At 40.7% G+C, this 21,872-nt stretch overlaps 1 protein-coding gene across 2 annotated transcripts in view; it reads left to right on the top strand.

Annotated features, from left to right (window-relative positions):
* bahcc1b (BAH domain and coiled-coil containing 1b) overlaps positions 1-21,872 on the top strand; it is a 111,358-nt gene that overhangs the window by 40,972 nt on the left and 48,514 nt on the right. For both annotated transcript variants that reach the window (XM_007259297.4, XM_015608380.3), the window contains exon 3: positions 21,798-21,872. This exon is cut by the window's right edge and continues 102 nt beyond it. In XM_007259297.4, coding sequence (XP_007259359.3) covers positions 21,798-21,872 — 75 coding nt within the window. The remainder of the gene's footprint in view (positions 1-21,797) is intronic.

Raw genomic sequence — 21,872 nt, 5'->3', positions numbered from 1 at the left:
TGACCCTCACTAATGAGGAAAACCGGGCCTTTTCTCTCACACATTCAGTCTGCATATACAGCATGTTCTGTCACTTTGTGTGTGTTTGTGCAAGTGTGCGTGTGTGTGTAAGTGTGTGTATGTGTGAGAGAGACACAGAGCAGGATTAAGGCTGGGCATGCTTAGTCACCCACAGAGCTCAAACAGGCAGATGCACTATCAGAGATGACACCAGCACCAATGTGTGTAAGGCCTTGGGCCAGAATCAACCCGGCTCAGAACAGACAGAGTCTGCATGGGCCTGATAGTCTTCTCAGCACCGGCAGTCTCTCTCTCTCTTTCTCTCTCTCTTTCTCTCTCTCTTTCTCTCCCTCTCTCTCTTTCTCTCCCTCTCTCTCTCTCTCTCTCTCTCTCTCTCTCTCTCTCACACACACACGCATACATGCACAGCTTCTTTTCTCCAGGCTCTACCTGCAACCCCAGCGCTTGCACATAATATCGATGCTGACAAGACTGTGCAATGGTGTGTGTGTGGGTGTTTGTGTGTTATTTTTCCTCTACACATACATTTGATAGGGGGGTTATTGTGAAAAACAGAGCTGGGAATACTGAGAGTAATATAGAGAGAATAAAGTGCCGCTCACTTATGATGATTGTATAGAGTCTGGTCTTTTTTCAGCTTCAAAGTGAAGCTGTACTGTACAAAACACATATTTTATTTAGCTTACAGTGTTTTTACTGTATACTTTTTTATGGGGTATAAATAAAAATGTCTCCCTTTTTCATTCATTACAAATGTGTATGTGTGTGTGTGTGTGTGTGTGTGTGCGCGCGCGCGCGCCTACGTGTAAGTTCCCACCTTGTTTAAGTGTCCTTGTCACTTGTGTTTTTGCCTCATGTCAAAACATCTCACATGAGCGGCTGTGCTGACTCCCTTACTCACACTCTCTCTCATTTTCTTTCTTTTATTCTCTCGCTCTTTTTCTCTCTCTTTTTGATGTCTCTCTTTCTCTCACTTTTTTCTTATTCTTTTCTCTCTCATTCCTTTTCTCATTTTCTCTCATTTATCTCTGCTTTATTGTCTTATTCTCTTTTATTTCTTCACTTTCTCTCTCTTCTATTCTCATGTTCTTGCTAATTTTCTTTATCTCTGTTCCTTATTTTCTCTCTCATTCTATCTACTCGTTCTCTCCCCAGTATTCTCTCTCATTGTTTCTTTTTCTCTTGCTTTTCTTTCTCTCATTTTTCCAGTCTCTTATTCTCTTTATTCTTCCCATTGTCATACTTGTCTATCTTTCTCTTGCTGTCTCATTCTCTGCTGTCAGCCCCATACACGTGCACTCTGCAACATGAGGAAAGCCTTTTAAAGACACAACATGCCAACATTTATTACATTCTCATGTTTTTTTTTATGTGTTGTAAAAGAGACTCAGAGATGCTTCCAGTTCCTTAACATTACACCAGCCTGCTGCTCAGTCTGCTTTACCTTACTCGTTCATTCATTCATGGAAGTGTGTGTTTGTGCAAGTTAGAGTGAGTGTGAATGTGTGTGTGTGTGTGAGAGTGAGAGAAGGAGAGAGAGAGAGAGAGAGAGAGAGAGAGAGAGAGAGCATTTGTAGTGTCACTGTTAATTGGGATATGTGACGATAGAACACAGGCAGATATTGATTCCAGGCTTGTGTGTTTCTTTCTCTCTCTCTCTCTCTTTCTCTCTCATATTCTCTCTTTCTGTGTGTGTGTGTCTTTGTGTGTGTGTGTGTGTGTGTGTGCCCCCGCATGCACAGCAGGAGCACATTCATCAGCCGCACTCCGTTCAAGTAACTCCCATAGGACGAAGAACTTGTGCTCTGATTCTGCGTTGCTTTCTTTCTATATAACGTGGCAAATATCAAATGTTTGGGAACACATGCTATCTCTCAGTTATATTGTGATTAAACAATACATAATAAGGCAAATGTTCAATGGCCATATAATAATTCTTGTGATCCAAATATGGTTATCATTAAAGGATGAATTTTTACATATTTATTACTAGGAAAATTACATGCAAACGGAACTTGGTTTTACTCTGTATTTTGTTAATGTAATATATTAACAATGTACATACAATTTACAGACAATGTGAAGTTTACAATACACATGATACACACAGTCCTTAATAATATATAGTAACTTAGTAACCGAGTTATAAAACTTATTTTATATACTTGATATATTTTCCCTGACTATTTTCTGACTACTGAATACTATCCCCACAATGTGTGTGCGTGCTCATGTATTGTCCCCTAATAAATAATGAGGTGATGTTGCCTGGCATTAATTGTTAATATGTTAAAGGAATAGTCCTGTGTTCTTGATTTAATCTTTGTGTTCCACATAATCAATTACCACAATTATTTTAATTCTAGTAATTCTAGGCTTAATTACAGCTCCACTTGAGATTGGAGCCAGCAATTGAACCCTATACTGGTACAAATATACACTTGGGTGTAAAGTTTACACTTTGTCTGAGCACTCACGTGTTTATATGTGTGGGTTTATTTATTAGCTCACAGTAACCGACCAACTGGGAATTTTCCCGACTCTCCTGATTACCCACTCTGCCATTAGTCAGTAGAGTACAGAGACAGTCTGTGTCACATGCTAGTTTTAAAAGGTTAGCAGTTCTTTAAGAAGTCTTGTTATTTTTTGTGTTGAGTTAACAAAGAAAACACAGATTTAAACACAGTTTAAAAAGTCCCCAAACTTTTGATGGTTGTGTCGTTAACTTTGACCTCATCACACGCTAACTTTAGACCAAATAAGTAGTGTATGGATTGGTTTTATGTCTCTTTGGCTACTTACGTCATGGGGTCAGGTGACGTGCATGTCTCGGCGCGCTCCCCTGTGAAGATGACCTTTGTTGGGCCGCTGCAGATTGCAGGAAGCGCCCCTTAATTTCCCTCTCCTCCCTGCCCCAGCTGTGCAGGCTAGCCGGCACTATTTCACCAGATGTCCTGCAGACGTCGGAACTGCATGCCATGGATGAGTGCAGTTGTGAGATGGGAGATGTAACTCAAGGTTAGAGCGGCCTCTGTCAGACGAACCTCCGTTAATGCTTTACCAGCCTCCCCCCGCGCCGTTGCCCACCTCTACACCTGGTAGAATCCAGTGACTCATATAAGCAGGCTGGTCTGATTGGAAGGTAGAAGGGAGGGGTGTGAGATTTGAGTGAGGTCAGAATGATGAGAGGAAGATATAGTTACAGTAAGATCTTTTTAACCCAAAGCAAAGATAAAAGGGTTTGTCTACATTTGTTTGACTAGCATGATTACCGTACAAAAACTGGGGGAGTGTCTGTTTGATCATACACACACACACACACACACACACTTGTTTGATTTTGTATAGTGTCAGGATAAGAAGTCATCTTATGTTGCTTGAATTATAAACTATTCCTCATTTGCCTTCATTAAAAACCTTGTATCTTTAAAACAACCGTTTTAAAGCATTTTATTTTATGTAAGATTACAGCATCTCTGTTGGTCCATTCATCATGGAATTAGGTGTAAAAAGAGCCAGATTCCCTTTATGTCACAAAGTAAAAAAAAATATATATTTTTAAACTTTATATTTAATTGTATAATTATAAAGTGAGATACAATACATTAACACACAGTCAGGTCAGTGTTTTAAAAATATGCAAAAACAAGTGCACATCCACATACATACTGTACCAGTCGAAAGACTGGACACACCTTCTTATTCAGTGTTTATATTTCTTTCTTTATTACTGTAAATTAATTCTGAGTTCATTCAGATATGGATGGACACATTAGTTTTTCCGACTGCACTTGAGGAAACTTTCAAAGTTATTGGAATTTTTCGGATTGACTGACCTTCATTTGTTAGTCTTTTTTTTTTTTTTTTTTTTAATTGAGTAATTCTTAGCATAATATGGATTAGAACATTACTCTATTAGGGCTATTCACTGTATACCAACTCTACCTCTTCACAACACAACTGTTGCTCTCAAACTCTTAACACATTCAGCACAGCTGTTAACTAAAAGCCATTCCAAGTGAATACCTCATAAAGCTGACTGAGAACATGCCAAGATGTGCAAAGCAGTCTGGTTGGGGTTACGCTTTTTTGTTTAGTAAATAATTTAATGTTTTACTTCATAGTTAATAGTTTGCTTTATTATTAATCCACAATGCAGAATAATTTAAAATAATAAAAAAACACTGACCTTAAAGTGTGTCCAAATTTTGACTGGTACTGTATGTATATATACACACACACACACACACACACACATACCAATCATCCCTGCTGAACCTTGTCATCTTTAACTCATCATCCTGCTTCTAGGTCATCTTTATTACCCTCCTCTCAGCCCTCCTTTATTTTCCTCTCCCCCTCCAAGCCGTTCCCTCACCTCCCCTTGAATAAAACATTCAATACACTCCAGCAGAAGGCCTTGGAGTGCGGGCGGAGAGACCTAGGTTGGGCCAGGCTGCTCTCCAGCCTTATCTTCGTGGCTCTGCTTTCAATCTGCGTGCTTTCTCTCCTGGGGAGATTCCATGCAGGGTCTGAGCACTGAGCTGAAACAGGCCCGGGCCGAGCCGCGGCTGCCTCAGAGCGCCGATCGGTTCTGCTTCTCCTCACACACATATACACATACAGAAAGAGAGAGAGAGAGAGTTGTGGGGTTGGTAGGGGGTGAGTGCATTTGAGTGTAGTGGCCTTGATACCAACACAAGACAGATGCATGTTTGCTGTCTGATCCGTGCTGATTGAGACATGTTTTGATGTTTGGTCAGATGGATCAGTGTGTGTGTGAGATCTACCACTGTAATGATCAAACCCTATAGCATATGTTTAGATATTTTAGAAGCAGATGTGGACAGGCAAAGATAGCCTGCATTATTATCATTGGTAAAAGTTTACAATATTACAATTATATTACATTACAATAATTGGTGCCAAATTGAAAAGCAAACACTACCGTAGAAAAATGTAAATGCAATCCACAAGACGCATTGCTTTTCCTTACCAGTAAGTAGAATATGTGCCAAAATGAAATGCAAAACCACTATTACATTACAATTTACTGCACTTGATCTCTTTTAAAGAATTTAAAATGCAATCAGCTCAACAGTATTGTATTCCACTGTGTGGTGCTGCGAATGTTTAAGAGCAAATCACAATGTACAGGATTGCATTAGGGGTGGGCGATATGGCTCTAAAACAATATCACGATATTTCATGGTATTTTTGCGATAATGATATACTTGGCGATATAGGAAAACTAAAATAATTCATTCATTTCAGGAATATAGTATAATAGTATAACAGAATAATCATAATGTGGCAAAATAAATAATATAACATAAAATAATATAATGCAGCAAATAATATTGCAGAATATTTAGTGCATGAATTTAAACTGCAAGCTAAAACAATTATACAATAAATACACCTAAAACTTCACAGTAAATAATAGACTACTTTTAAGACAGAACATCTCTATTATCACGATATGGATTATTAATATCATGATATTTCTGTGTCACGATATATCGTATACTATATAATATTGCCCACCCCTAGATTGCATTTCATGTAGCAGCAGCACGGAATTTTTGCCAAAATGATATGTAATCACTGTCCAATCAGAATCCACTACTAAAATTGGGGTGGGGCTGAGAAACCAGTCAGAAGCGCATAGCTGTACTTTAAACCAGAAAAAAAAGTTTTGTTTTATTTATTTATTTATTTTTTTTTTTTTTGAGAAAGGATATATAAGGAAATAAACACTCAAATTCTATAAATTAAGGCTTGGCTGGCACAGTTATAGAAGCTTTTCAGAGTTGAGTAGATTTTAACACAGGCTTCATTCTCACACTTTGGCATTGTCACACTGGCCTTTTTTCTAAGCCTAAGTGCACTTTCTCCAGGGCTTTAGTACATTTGGTCCAGCGTGAATGCTGCTTTTGAGTCCAGGAGCAATCAGTCCAGGGTACCGATCTCCACTCGGTGGTCTGGGCTTCGCTGGTTTGTACGCTGGGTGTGAAAGCTATCCGAGCCTGGGTCCGAGTGGGGTGGTGTGGGTGTGTTTGCTTCTTTTTTAATGTGAAAATCCCACCCAAGTTCAGTCATGTGTTCTGATTGGACAGTGAATACATTTCATTTTGGCATGAATTCTGCAATGCGCCTACACAAAATGCAATCCTGTGCATTGTGATTTGCAATGTGATTAACATTCACAGTGTCATACAGTGTAATGCAATGCAGTTGTGCTGATTGCATTTTAAGGAGGTTTGTGTGCAATTTTGACATGAATTCAGCCTTTGGTTTCGAAATTGTAAATTCTTTCCATTGTTTGTCACTAAAAAAATTAAGTGCAGGGAAATGTAATGTAATAGTGGTTTTGCATTTTATGCATTTGGCACGTATTTTGCATGTTAGTGTGAATCTTTTGGATTGCATTTACATTTTTCCACAATAGTGTTTGCTTTGCCCCCTTAAACCCACCTCCATTTTTTCTTACAATCCAATGTGATCTCCTTATTATTTATTGTTGCAGACCATTTAGCTACACCAGCATAGGTGTTTTCAATGTTTCAACACCATCACTTTAATTGATTCACAAGCATCTCCTGTATGAGCTGTGTGTAGGAGTCTGGATATTTCCTCACACTTTCAAGTTCAGACTTCTGGACTCTTTCAGATAGCCAGACCTTGCTGTGGTCCAAGCCACGTGTACTCTTAGCTGATCTGCGGAAGGTTCTGGAGGCCTGCGAGTGAGTCAGGAGTAGGAGGGATTTTTCAGTGCTGTGTGGGCTTTCTGACGGTGCCTTTGGGGCTGCAGATCCACAGACGGGCCACTGGAGTGATGACGTGGCTCAGGGTCAAGCAGGGGAGGCCTGGGAAACACACATCTGTTCAAGGACTTATGGGAGATGCTTCACGGACCACAGCTTTTGACTGAAATGTTGTGTATCCATTCTACAAATCACTCTGTGCCGGCAAATTGCTGTATTTCTGGCTGTGGTTTCCGTGCCCATGATTTTGTCTGGGATGCCCATCCTATTCAAGGCAAAGCAGTCTGGGTTGTGACTCACCCCGACATGAATGGAGAGTCTTTTAATGCAGGTAATATCTATGCCTGAGATGCTATGAAATGTGGGAGAGTATGATGCTGAAATGTGAAGTTTGGAAGAATATGATTGCTATCATTTACAAGCCTTGTAACCCCTATTTTTGGTTCTTTTTTTTGTTAAACACAAATTGCTAAAACTACACTACTCGAAAATACATAATTAAAAGTATGCCCAGATGGTGATATCTGCATTTTACATTTGTATAAGGGTTCAAAGCTTGCAGTAAGGATGGTTTGAGTGACATGGAGTTTAGAACAAATAAAGTGAGAAGCAGAAAAGACAGTATTGTAAATTAAGCTAAATAAATAATAAACAACAAAACTAAAGTAAAAACTACACTGTTCTCTCTTTTTTACATTTACTCATCTATACTTTTCCAACATAGAAACACATACAAAAACATTATCTCTGTTCCCTTTACTGCTTTCTCTATACCTCATCCTCCCTCTCTCCCTCTATCTCTCTCTGGCTCCCTCTTTGCCCAGACAGTGTGTGTCCTTGCTCTTGAAACATGTTGTTCTTTAGGGAGAATTTAGTCTTGTGCGCCAGAAGTGAGAGTGTGTACATCTGAGAGAGGGAGAGGGAGAGGGAGAGCGCGCATTAGAGGCAGTGGAAGTGCAAAAGTAAGCAGCAGCAGACCGACCTCTTTCCGTGTGAATCTGTACAGCTGCTGTCACTATTTGTGGTCCAGTGCGTATGCGTGTGTGTCTGCACGTCTGTATGTCTGTGTGTATAGGTTCCTTCAAAAGTATAATGTGACTAAAGGCCTCAGTGATGACCAAACCTCCCTGCTGTGTCTAGCCACACTGCTCCCCATATCAGGAACTGTTAATGAGCACAGGTGAAGGGTCAAAGTCTGTCACTGTGTTTGAAATGGTGTCCTAATCTCTATGCCCTACTCTGGGAGCTCCCTGTGATCACCGTAGGCTGCTGTTTTGTTTGTTTATTTTTATAGCTACCATTTGAACCTTCTGGTTGCCGTTTATTTCATGTGACCATTCCTGAAACTAGAAATCAGATAAGTCTAATGCGTGAACAGGTTCAGAAGACACATTCTGTAATCAAGTTACAGTGCATTAAAGTTCATTCCAGTCAGATAGAGTATATCATTAGTACAACACAAGTAGTAAGCTATAAGATTAAAAGGGTATCAAACAACTGCCAACTACAGAGTGACTGGCATCCAAAATATTTCTCCATACAGTGAAGAAGGGCTTGTGCAAAACTTGCACATCTTTGAAAAGAATGAGCTTTTAATTGAAAAGAAATCCCCAAAAATCCAAACAAAAAAGGGCTAACATGCACAATGTGGTAAAAGCCAAAACCACAGTTAGCCAACACACACACATGCACATATACAGACTTGCATTAGCAGGACGAGTGTATTAGTCATCTATTACAGGAACGTGGCTCTCGCGGCTCGTGTTTTCCAGTCACACTGGACACTCTGTGAATTTCCAGCCACGAAATAGTGCAGCTTTCTTCACCAGGCCAAGTCCAGTGGCTGGTGCCAGAGCCTGGCCTTTCCCCGGCGGGGCAGCTCTAAACCACGGTATGTGCTCCCTTTACAATGGGTCAAACTCTCCAGCACTGCTTATTCACTCAGGATGATATAAAACATAATCTGTCAAAGAGAAGCCCCGTGAGTCTAACAGTACATTATGAACACGCTGAATGGAGACTGGCGGTAGACTGAGCCGCATTGAAAGCGCACGGCGCGTGTCATTCAGGTGTGTGTTAGAGCTATTGTACATGCTAAATGGGTTTCTCACCGTTCGCTACGCGTGGAACGGATCTCCCACACGGAGTGCTCTCTCAAGGCCTCGAATAAATCCTCCCCACTGAGAGTGAAAGAGTCGGAGAGAGGGAGTGGAAAAAAAGGGAAGGGTGAGAGGGAGAGAAAGAGCGAGAGAGAAAAAGCGCGAGAGAAAAGCGAAAACAAAAATAACGTTTATGGTTCAGACTGCCTCTGAAATAATTTTCCATATCAGTGCAACTGCATGAGCCCAGTGGGAGCAGGAATATGATTTTCTCTGTCCAGTGCCAACGGAAAATGGAATGGGAATCAAAACAAGCAGCTCAGAGCGGAGCGGGGGAATGTTTGGAAGAGCGGGAATGAGAGAGACTAAGAGGGAGAGGCAGGGAGAAGCCTGTTCAGGTCTTCCCATCAGCATTCCTGCATTGGGACTTGTCTTGACACTGTTGTTAGCACTAGCAATAGGTCTCCTCTGGTCAAGTCAAACAAACAGTCTTTCAATCCCACTCTCCCAATGTATATTTGGGTGCATCCAGGGCCTATCGAGACTTGTTATATGCCTTGGCTTCTTTTTTCTCTGATTTTAGCCCTAAGTAAAAAGGAAAAGAAAAAGTGAGGGCAGAGGCAGGAAGACTTCTCTCACTGTTCCTTCCCGCTAATCCCACTAGCTGATGCTGAGTGTCCTAATTAAGGTCATGACTAAGACCACTGCAAAACCCCATCCCACATCAGATAATCACCCAAGCTAGTTTTACCACTCTTTTATTCTCCAACATTACTCAAAAAAATAGAGTTGAGGGGGTGTGGAAAGATGTTGACGCCCCTGAGCCAAAGTGCTCTCGTGACAACGAGCCGATTAACATGGAAACAAATGCTCGTAGCAGACAATTGAATCATTCCCTGTTTGGAACAAATGGCAGCTTTGCTTGTTGCATGTAATTAGCCTAGCTGTACCAGGGCTGACAGCATCCATATGTCTGCAAGCGCGTGTGCGAGAGCGGTTGTGAGTTTAGTGAGAGCACTGGAGCGCAGCACACTAGCCACTAGCGCAGCATTTTTAACAGGGGAGAGAGAGTGAGAGAGAAAGAGAGAGAGAGAGATGGGAGCTGCAGGAGGTGGGAAAGCGAGGAGGGGAGATTTAATAAGGTGGAGTGTCAAGAAAAAAAAACAACATTAGGGCTGTTTGGTGAACTAACAGAGCCAGCCACTCTGGCCTGCAGGAGCTGATGTGAGAGGGTAGACGGGCTTTTGTGTTGAGTGTCACCATCTACCTTCACCACACACACATACACACATGCACAAACACACTGTGAAAAGTGCTTCTTTGGCTATTTCTCTGGAATTTGCAATGGAGAACCCATGATGACCGTAGATATTATTGTAAAAGTAGTTACAATTTTTTACATGATTTAAAAAATACCAGCTGGTCCCTTCTTGAGTGTTGAAGATGATGATGATCTCAGAAGAAGTAGGTTCAAAATGACGTGATTATAATTGTAACATGTATCATTTATTATTTTCTGGATGAGTCTCTTGCCGGTTTGAGTGGACAGTTCTAACCAGATGCCACTAGTCACAATAATTCTACACACTGTGCTGTCTACTGTGGGCGATCATGTTTTCTAGGATTGAGGACTGAGGAATGTGAAATACCTGCACAACTTCAGAAATAAAATGTCTCATCCATCTGACACCTGTTATATTTATACAGGTGAGGGTGATATTTCATGATTAATGTACAGTATTCTGTGAAATGACATTCTTATACCTGCAATGCTGCTTATCAGGGCACGTTTGCTTTAGTTGTGTTCAATGTTCTATGTTTTAATCCTTTTCCTCCTTCTGCCTGCTCTCTCTTCAACACTCAGACACCTCCATTTATTGCTTAATGTCTTTCTTTTATTGCAGTGACCCTTTATTGTGCCATCGTTTCATAGGCATATTTGCTTCCTGTGTGTGTGTGTGTATATGTGTGTGTGTGTGACACCACTGCCCTGTGAGTGAACCCAGTGATGGCCCAGACAGCATGGTTTGTGTGATCTCGTAAAGCAGTGTGTGTATTGTGTAGGCTGTCTGTCTGCCTGCTCTTTTCTGGCCACTCCCACTGACCATGTCTAAACTCAAGAATTGACTTGAGTAATTTGAGAGTCGTGATGAGGACTGAATAGCGTCTCGCTCACATGGGGGGTTGATTTCAAATATTTAGGCATGGAAACTTAGAGTAGCTGGTGCCTGTGGGCAGCTCCATGTGTGTGTGTCTATCTGCTCATCATTCCTATTGTTTAATCTGCTTATTCTGCTTGCAATCTCCTTCCATTGTTTTCTCTCTACCTTTGTATCACCCTTGGTCACTATTTGATCCGTATGGCTACTTTTGTTTAAGTTTGAGTTAGTACAGCCTGCTTAATTTACCTACATGCTGCAGTTTCCTCAGTACTTGACTTGCTGAAGTTTTTAAAATGTATTAATGCTTAGATTTTGGTACAGTTTTTGATTTCAAGCTTGTTTGATGCTACAATTTGGTAGGGATCTGATTTTTATGATTGAGATTAAATTTTTAGCTAAGTCCTTAAAAGTCCTCTAATAGACCTCAAATGCCATCCTGTGCTTTTAACAAAATAAAAACTCCAACCCACAAACACATTGCTAATAGATTAATTGATATCAGAAATATAGGCACATTGTGTTCTAGTTTACCTATTTCACAAAACATAGTGTAAGGGAAACCCACAAAAGACAGTGGAGACATATCAGAAAAACAATTTAGAAGTTTCAAACACAGTTTTAAATGCATTTAGCAACTTTTTTCAACACTGTACTGTAATTTACATGTTTATACATACCATAACCCGGATATCAAAAATTGACATAGTATTGATACAAGGCAGTACTGGACAATGGCTTGAAAATTTCAGACAAAACAATTGGTTCTGTCATTTATTTATTTATTTATTTATTTATTTATTTTAGCAAAAAGTAGATGTTTTGCAGATGTTTTGAAGGTCATAACAAATGATAAATTCTACATAGCCAAATTCTACTGTTCTTAAGGTGCCTATTTACCAGCAACATTTTATACACTCAAAATTAATTCAAAATATATGTATCCAAACTAGTATTTGAATACTGCCATCAGCAGTAAAAAAGCTTAGGCATGGAATAGGGCTCTAAGAATGGCTAGGGTCAAATTTTGATCTTCACTTTTACCATCCAACGACTGATTCTAGGCTGCTCCCACCATAGTGCCAGAGGCTCCTGTGTTAAAACATAACAGAGCTACTGACTGGACTTGAACTATTGTCCTTTACCATTTCCCTCTCCTCTTTTGTCTTTTCTCTTTTCTCCTGCTGCTCTTTGCTCTTTTTCTGGCCTCTTACGATTCTGAATTGCCTTCCTCTGTGGAACATCACAGCCTCTCAGATTCTCTCTCTTCCTCTCTGTTCATATTATTCCACATGGGCATTTGAGAATGAGTTATTTAGTGCACTTTTACAAGTCTCCAAAGACCTGATTCTCTAGAGAGTGAACGGCCCTGACTGATCGTATGATGTCCTCACATACTCACAAAAGAGATCCAGAAAACATCTAGTAATGATGGGAAGCATCGCATAAAGGTCAAGCTTCCCTTCTTGTTGCTGTTATTCACCATTTATTCAAAAAGTATTACATCATTTCTGACGTTGTTTTGAAAGAAAAAGAAAAATGGAGCAGCAATAGCAATGATTGTCCAGCTTTTAAATGCTCATATCCACAAAACAAAAAGTCACAAGTTGGTAATCTGTTCTCAGTACACTTGTTAATCTCAATTTTTTTTTCTCCAAGGTCGCCCCATTCCAAAGCCTTTTAAAATTTAATGTAGAACATTTATTTTGGCATTGTGTCCAATGGTATTTCTGGAGAGTGTGTGGAGCTACACATGCTATTTCAATTTCAAGTTAATCCTTTTTCTCTTTGCCGTTTTCTGTGTTGACAGAACAAAATGATTAATGACTAATGCCACTTTTACTTTGGATTACCCTAAATAGCCATGTTGGTTTAGAGTCATACACGGAGGTGATATGGCAAAAAAGGGAAAATAATATGGTGGCTGGTGCGGTGGGACCCAAAATGTGTCTTTTTCACTGAGTCACGAAGTGGAGACACAAAACAAACATCAAGTGAGAGGAGTCAGTTCTGTGTTTCCTTAAACTGATCTATTTTTTTCCCACAAACACTATTTATTATGGCTGTGGTGAGGAATAATATTGGGGTTTTCTGCTTTTGGAGTAGCACGTGTTTTGGGGGTTAGAACACTGCTGTTTTGTGAAAGCATGGAAACCAGCTGTGCAAACAAACTATCTATCAATCTCCCTGTCCTTGTGTCTGTACATTTGTGCATATGTGTATGTACATATGTATGTATATATTTGTCTATATGTCTAAAAATATGTGAAAATGTACCTACTCATCTCCATACCTACTTATCACACCCTCTTCCCTGCTGACCTACCTATCTGCCTAACTACCATCTACCTTCTCTAATTATCTAGCCATATGCATATCTTACAACCTGTCTACCTATCTATATATCTACTTACCTACCTATCCATCTGCCTACTTTCATGTTTACCCATCCACCTACAAACATACTACCTATATACCCACCTACCAATCTGCCATCCTACCAACACATTTATCAACCTACTCAACTACTTACCTATCTATTCATCTACCTGCTTTTTTGATGTTTACCCATCCACCTACAAACCTACTATCTATATACCCACCTACCAATCTGCCATCCTACCAACATATGTATCCACCTACCCACCTACTTACCTACCTATCTATCTACCCACTTTCATGTTTACCCATCCACCTACATACATACTACCTATATACCCACCTACCAATCTGCCATCCTATCTACCGTGCTTACTTTTATCTGCCCATATAACTGTCTAATTACCTACCTACCTACCCACCAACATACCTCCCCACCAACTTACCAGTCTGCCTGCACAACTACCTAACTCCACATACATCTTCCCACCCACCTACCACCTACTTACTTACCTCCCTAGTTATCATCTCACATACATACCATATCTTACTACATACTTACCTACCTACACACCCAGCATCCTTACCCACCCAGCTTCCAACTTGCTTACTACCAACCAACCGATCTACTTCCCTTTTTACATATTTACACCTACTCACCTTAAGAACCAACCAACCCCTTACCAACCTGCTTTTCTTCCAACCTATCGTACCAACCCATATACCTACCTTTATATCTACTCACTTCCCTACGTACCTAGATGCCTACCTATCTACTGTATTTAGATGTCCATCAGTCCAGCCATCCTTTCCTTATTGAACATAAACACATACACACACTCACTCAGTTTCCTAGAGATCCATACTCATTCCTTATCTCCACTTTATCGTGTGACAAGTTCCAGATCTCACATTCTTGTGTGTAGATGTTTTAGGATGAACAGACCTTCCATCACTGAACTGTGTGTACACTCTCAGCCCTACGCAGTTCCTTCTGTACAGGCTGCTCCTCAACAGTGTGGTCTAGTGGCAGTTGCATTGTCTCACAGTGGAGTTGAGTACTCAGTACTGGCAGACATAAACATCCTCTGAAGGAGAGAGAGAGGGCGAAAGAGAGAGGGCGCAGTGTTAATGTACACATATGCAGTCATTACAGGCCAAAACTGCACCACATGCTGATGGAGGGCACTTCATTTCAGCCTCAGTTATGTTGGCCTTAAACCCACTGCAGTGGACACAAAACAGATCAGCCAGCATAGCCCACTGACAGCTGCCCTCTCTCTTACTGTCTCCTCCACACACACACACACACACACACACTTGTAATGGCAGTTCAGCAGTGTCATCAAAGGAGAATCCCGCAAAGCCATGTTTTAGCACAAGTTGACTCGTGTATGATGAACGTGTGTGTGTGTGTGTGTGTGTGTGTGTGTGTGTGTGTGTGGCACAAGCACTCGGGGGTTCCCCACTCCAGGATTCCTTCTTTTAATTCCTTAATTGGATTAATGTCGCTTTGAGCCAGGGATGGCAGCGATTAGTATGCACATGACCCGATTTCCTTAAGCAGCGGCGGCGTGAGATTCACTCTGCTCTGCTGCGCTCGCTGTGTAAATAATCACACTCTCCAGAGAGACAGCAGCACAGCCTCAGCACGGCCCAGCCCAGGACACAGCATCCTGCAAATACACTCTTAAAAATGCAGCTTCCTGAATAGATCTTGGCTTAGTGGGACAGGTTCATGTGAAACCTTTAATTAGTATAGAACCAAATGTTACATTGTGTGGCGGTTTTTTTGTACTTTGAAGTTTTAAAGGGTAACTTTAAAGGTCTTACACACGCACACACACAGACATGCACCTATGCTGTATATGCAAAAATCCTTCTTTCAGTAGAAGGTTCATTCAGGATTGTTTTTATGGCATTACTCTTTTCACATGTTCATGTTTAAGACTGTATTAAGATACAGAACTTCCAAGATTTTCAACGAAATTGATCAGAGAATGGACAGTTATCTTTAAATAACCAATGAATGAGATCTGATTTTAATCTGATTAAAAATTATGTGAGTTAAAGTAAATTGTAGTTGAGTAAATTTCCCTTTTTGTTTTCTCCTTAAACAGATATGTATCCAGTTTTAGAGCTCTAGAGTGGCCCAACTGTTTAAGTGCCTGCTTATTAAAAGTAAAGAGATCCTTTGATTGAGCATTTTCAACCGAGATTTTCTTCCCTTTTTTATTTAATTTTTTAATTCAATAATATTTTCTTGAGGACGAGAGGTAAAAATGCAGACCACAGCTAGATGGGCCCTGTGAATAGTACGGCCTTCTGATGTGATGAGTTAGGACTGTGTGTAAGTAATTCATTCTATTTAAAGGTAACTGTAACTGTGACTCTAAGATCTTGACTCTTGACTTGCTGCTTGCAATCAGCAGGTGGAGTCCAAAACAGCACAATTGGTCTTGCTTGCTCAGGGTGGGTAGATGGTGCCCTTTTGCCTCATCACTCTTGGTCTGATGCTGATCAGCACAGGTGTCTGTTGGCTGACGTATTGAAGCTGAAGTGCAGCGCTTTCTTTTTAGCATGCTGGATACACACTGATGCTACATCGGCATCAGTTTAAAAATAGGTGATGGCTGATGCACGTGTCCGAGAATGCATGTGCTAGTCCCCAGCCTCCTAGTTTTAGATACTGGGTAATTGACCTTAATTTAGTTTCGTAAAATAAGAAATTAAATATTAAAAAAACTTCACTGTTAGTTTCTGTTTGTCTGTGGTGCTGCAGTAGGTTTCTCCATATTCAACACCACACTCACTTGCTCCCCCATGCTGGATGTGCTTGTTTGGCCTTGCAGCTTACTTGAGTTGGCACCTGCTTCTCTCCATTTGCGGGGAGAAACCTCTAGACCTCCTGCTATCCCTCCCTCCCTCCTTCTGCCAGCCCCATCCCACCGTTCCAGCATCAACAGCGTTTAATTTCTGCAGGTGGGTTTATTAGGCGGAGAAGGGCGCGGGGAAACAGAGTGGGATGGGCCCAGGCAATCATTTCAGGCATCACAGCTGACGCTCAGCCCACCGGCACGCTGGAGACGAAAAAATAAGAGAGAGAGAGAGAGAAGAAAAAAGTCAATAAAGCAAAGCAAACAAAAGGAAACGTTTCATTAAAGGGGACTTGGCGGAGGGCTGTAGAGAGAGAGGGGAGTGCACGGTGTGTGTGCTGCTGGGGAGCAGCGAGGTTGGCAGGCGCGGAGCTGCTCTCTGGCTGCCAGACGGCAAAGCCACACACACACACGCACGCACACACACACACACACACACACACACACACACACACACACACACACACTCTCTCCCACTCAAAGAGATGAGGGGGACACACAGACGCTGCTGCTGCTGCTTTACACACTTACAGCAGAGTATCGTCTTACTCCCTTTTATAGTTTCATTCATTAAATCCAGACACTAACTCTGCATCACTCAGTCTTCATCTTCTTTCCTTCTTTCCTTTCAAACTCTGTCTGTTTAGCTTAGCACAATAGCTATCAAGCTATTAGTCTAGCAAAAATTTAAATTAAAAGGCGAGCTCAAGCTAGTCAAGTTAGTTTAGCTTATAGACCAGCATAGGGTATGTGATTATTTGAGTTTGATAGTTTAGCTCATCCATAGGAATGATCAACCTGACCAAGCCAGTATAATCTATCTTGACCATGTTGGTTGACCAGCATCGCCACTGTCTTTTACTGAAGCTTGTCACTGGCTTTTTGTGTATATTAGGACTGGTACATTGTTTCTCAGGCTATATTAGTAAAGACCTTTGGCACAAAGCTGCCACCACTGTTTTCTGTTTCCAAAAACCGAGCTAACCAAATACTGCTTATGCTACCCCTTACATTCACAATTTAGGGCTTTTTCACAACTGCACTTTAGCCTAGTTTTCCCCTGGTGTGATTCATTTGGGTAGATGTGAATACAGTAATCTTACTCAAATGCAGCACGAATCAACCACACTAAGTCTCTGGGGAGGGGGTGTTCTTTTTCCTGTATTTAATTTTCTTGTATTTAACTTCTTTAGAACCTGTATATAATGTAAAGGTACATCTAAGCAATTAACCATTTGAGATCCTTTTTTGTTGTTGATCTTCAGGTCTCAGAGGTGAGGGATATTGAGCATTTTAAAAGGTCCTGTTCTGACAGCACGACTCCACCCATGCTGTAGGCTGAGGCAGAACTTGCTCAGTATTGCTGGAGGATGCAGGCCTGTCATTTGGGGCTGCTGTGGGCTGTAGTGGAGCCTGTGGTGGAGGTGCTGGGCTTGTGAGTAGTTGAGATGAGAGCAGCGAGCAGCCGTAGAGACGGACCCCCCCTCTAAACTGATCCCCATCCAGCTGTGTGGTTTCTGTCATAGTCCTTTAGGTTTACTTTTGGACTGCAGGCTTATCCCAGATCAGCGTTATGAGCAGCGCTCTGCCCGCAGAGCGGTGGCTTACCACGGCCACGGTGGGAGGGAGAGCGTGAGTGAGTGCGTGTGAGGAGACGAGGTGTCCCGGCAGCTTTGATCCCCGGAGAGTCTGCGGCAGCCCTGTCTCCAACGGCCGGCCTCTCCTCAAACCTGCAATTACACTGCTTTTCCTTTTCTCTTCCCATCTTCTTTTTCTTTCCCCCAGCTGCCACTGTTTCCAGTTGGAGGGTTTTGGCTTTGGCCTGGTGCACTGTTTATCTTGCGAGAGCAGTCATTTGGTAATTTCACACCTCTAAACATCTCCCGTAGCCTCCTCTCCTCCTCACCCAGCTTTAATGAACTTTTATCTGTTTTCGGAAATTAAAGACTCTTTCAGCTTCACCTCACCTCAGTTCCAAAACAAGACTGCTTCAAGTTGCAGAAGACAGGGCAGACACACACACACACACACACACAGTGCTCTGTATAAAAGATATGTCATTGGAACTTTATAAAATAAGTAACTGGTATGAATTAATTGAAATGAATTATAAGAATTTAAAAAAGCAAGAAAGTGAAGTTTACTTCTCTTTTACTTGTAATGTAAAAAGGCCTGTACGTTTAAATACAACTATGCTGCAAATTCTGCATAAAGGTAGTGTACACCCTGTAACCTAAAGTATAACTTTAAGTATAAAATACTGTAAAACATGTAAATCCTGTAACTATTCAGAAAGATACTGTAAAAACAGTGATACTGTGAATCCTTTAAATACAAAAATACTGTAAATTGTTACTCTATGTATGAATATAGTGTAAATCCTGTGAATATGATAAATGTAAGTAAGTTCTGTAACTGTGCCTAAATACATTGTTTATTCAATAAATTTAATAATAAAAAATATTGTAAATTCTTTTATAAGTGTGAAGATACTGTAAATCCTTTAACAGTACCTAAAATATACTGTAGATCCTTTAACTTTAGACATAATATACTGTAATTCCAGTATCCTTAACTGTAAATAAACTGTAAATTCTGTAACTATGCAGAAAGTACAAGTATAAAATATATTGTAAATCTGTTAAATCTTATATCCTGTTAATCCTGTGACTGTGTAGAAAAATACTGCACATCTTGAGACTTCAAATATACAGATACAGTAAATCGCATAAATTTAATTTATTCAATTCACATAAGAACCTTCTCTCTTTTCCCTCGTCCACTGCCTCCCCCTGCCTACAAGTTTCTGTATGTTTAAGCAGCTTATTTAATTATTCCATACACTGCACTACACCATGCGTAAATCATTTATAATGAACACCTTATTGCTAAATTAGATTAGATTTTGAGCTTAATAAAGCACAAACATTTGCACAGCATCTGGAGCATTTGCATAAATGTTAATTTGACTTATTTAAGCATTAGCATTTGTGGTTTGTTTCATTGTTAGAAGGAAATAAAAGTATAAAACAAAGTCTTTTTTAAAGGTTCGTTCACACTCCATTTCTTTCCTGGCTTATTATGCCTTTTTCATTCTTCACCCCTTCTTCCATTACCCCTGGAGAGTATCCATTTGATCCACCTGTCCTTCTTGTTTGTACAGCATACGAGTGTGTTCGGAATGTGAATGTGTGTGTGTGTTCAGCATATGAATGTATACAATTGCATTCATGCAGTGGGAGTGTGTGAGCATGAGTTATGTATTTGTGTGTGTTTAAATAAATAGTTATACATTATATACACATACGTACATTAAATACAGTCTGAGTGTGTATAACCTGGTCTTCAGGAGTATTTTACATGCACCTGTGGTGTACGAGTGTGCATCTGCGTGCGTGTCTCATGTGTGGTAGTAAATAGTGTTAATATTGGATGTCAGTTGGTTGGGTAATTTTGCCCTCACCAAGGGCAGGTGGGCAGGTGTTGCGATTGGCCGTTAGACTGTTAATCTGCCCCCCTCGCCAAGGGGCCACCACCCACAGGACCCCCACACTGTGGGAGAGGAGAGCAGACACTCCATCTCTCCTTTCACCCCTTCATTATCTTTACTTTTCTCTCTCTGCTTCTTCTTCTCCTGTTGTCATCTGTTCTTACCTTTGTCCTTTTCTGCTTCCTGAGCTCACCTCTTTTTCCTCCTTTGTTTACTGTTTTTTTGCTTACATGTTGACTGGTTTGTACAATGGAGTGTTGACTGATAAAGCAGGTTTTCTCAGTTCACTATATATCTCAGTTAGCAAGCTATCTAACTGAAGTCCAAAATGCTGTTTGCTGCCTCATACTTAGACATTGCCAACTTTGGTCTTATTTACAACTAAATTATATTAACATGTGGACAGTGCTATAACTAGCATCTGAATCCAATGGACATTTCATGAGCCCAGGATTTGTATACATGGACTGCAACAAAGGTAATGATCCAACCATTGTTTTTTTTTTGTTTTTTTACATTGTGCTCGAATGACATGATGATTGGATCATTAGCAATGTTTTCAAATCTGTTTACATTGAACAATTCGTATCGGGTAAAGTTGGGTCTATCCGTTGTCTAGAAAGGACACGGTTCTGTTTCATTAAAGCCGATATCATGTGATGGTGTGAGGAGTGCTCTAATGGTGCTTTATTTGTGTGTGTGTGTGTGTGTGTGTGTAAGGGGATGTCCTCACTCGCGTCTGAGCCGCTACGGCAGAACGATCACAGGGGCTTAATCATGGGAACTGCGTTCAGAGCAGAGTGTGCGTCGAGACTCTCATACACTCCTGCTCCCTTTCTCCTTTCTCTATTTCACACTCTCCCTCTCTTTCTATCTCTCTCTCTCTCTGTTTCTCACTCTGTCTTCCCTTTACTCTTCCCCTCACCCACCCTCTCTGGTCCCTGCTTCTTCCACTTCTCACCTCCTCTCTCTCTCTCTCTCGTCTCTTTTTATATCTCTGGTGGGTGCTCTCTTTTCTTTCCTCCTTGATCTCTCATCTCCCACTCTTCCTCTCCTCATTCTCTGTTTCTCAGGCTGTTTTTTTTTTTCTTTGTCGTTGTGAGAGAGTCGGATAATCAGGTGGCCGACACACAAGATGGAATTTCGATTTGAGAGAGAAGAAAAGCTTACTTTCAAAAAGCTCAAGTGTAATTTAGGTTGATAAGGTTGAGTAGGTTGCATAATTTCTTACATTTGTATATAAATGAGCACGTTAAATGTTTCTGAATAGGGATGTCTTTTATTTTATGGTGTGATTTGAAGGTGCACCTAAAGAGCAACTCTCCCAGGTGTGCTTTTACTCTGAATGTACCTGATTCAGTGCTTTATACCTAAAAACTCTTGTCCTTATAATTGATACAGCTCTAGATTTAGTAGAAGGATTCATCTTTTTAGCAAGCAGCACCATTTAAGGTGGCAGTCCATAGGTTTTGAGAAATTTACAGACCTCTCTGGTGGGAATGTCTAATTGCATGTGGAAGAGTACTTTTAATGCATGTTAATGTAAATAAATTACTGTGTGAAATTCTGTTAGAATAGAATTTTAAATATTTAGCATTTTGTTCTTTTATAAAAAAAAAGTGTAGTTACATCAATCAAACCTACCAGACCGCTCTTTTTTTATTTTTATGAATATATTAGACGATGCAAGGTATGGTCCTGCCAAGGACACTGATCCAATCAATTTGAATGTTTATCCACTTCCAGCTCAGGAATACTACTGTTTTCAATTTAAAAGAAAAAATCTTAAGGGCCGCTACTTTAAGCAGCCCCAGATCTCATATTGTCTGAGTTTGAAACTGAACAGCCCTGCTTTGTGAAATCCCTGGTTTGTTGTGCAGCATGAGTCAGAAAGTGTAAACCGTGAGATTTGTCTGAGATCTGGCCTCAGTTATTGTCCTGTGTAAGTTCAGCATGATGGTTCTTCTCCTCTGTGTCTGATCTGTCTTGCTGTTTTTGTCCTGCAGGCACTGGATTGATGGGAAACTCCTCAGCCTCCTTCATGGGTACTTTCCTGGCCAGCAGTCTGGGTTCACCCCCCT

The sequence above is a fragment of the Astyanax mexicanus genome, chromosome 15 (genome assembly GCF_023375975.1).
Source record: "Astyanax mexicanus isolate ESR-SI-001 chromosome 15, AstMex3_surface, whole genome shotgun sequence".
NCBI lineage: Eukaryota > Metazoa > Chordata > Actinopteri > Characiformes > Acestrorhamphidae > Astyanax > Astyanax mexicanus.
The sequence above is the reverse complement of the archived record's forward strand: the minus strand, read 5'-3'. Positions and strand labels throughout refer to the sequence as shown.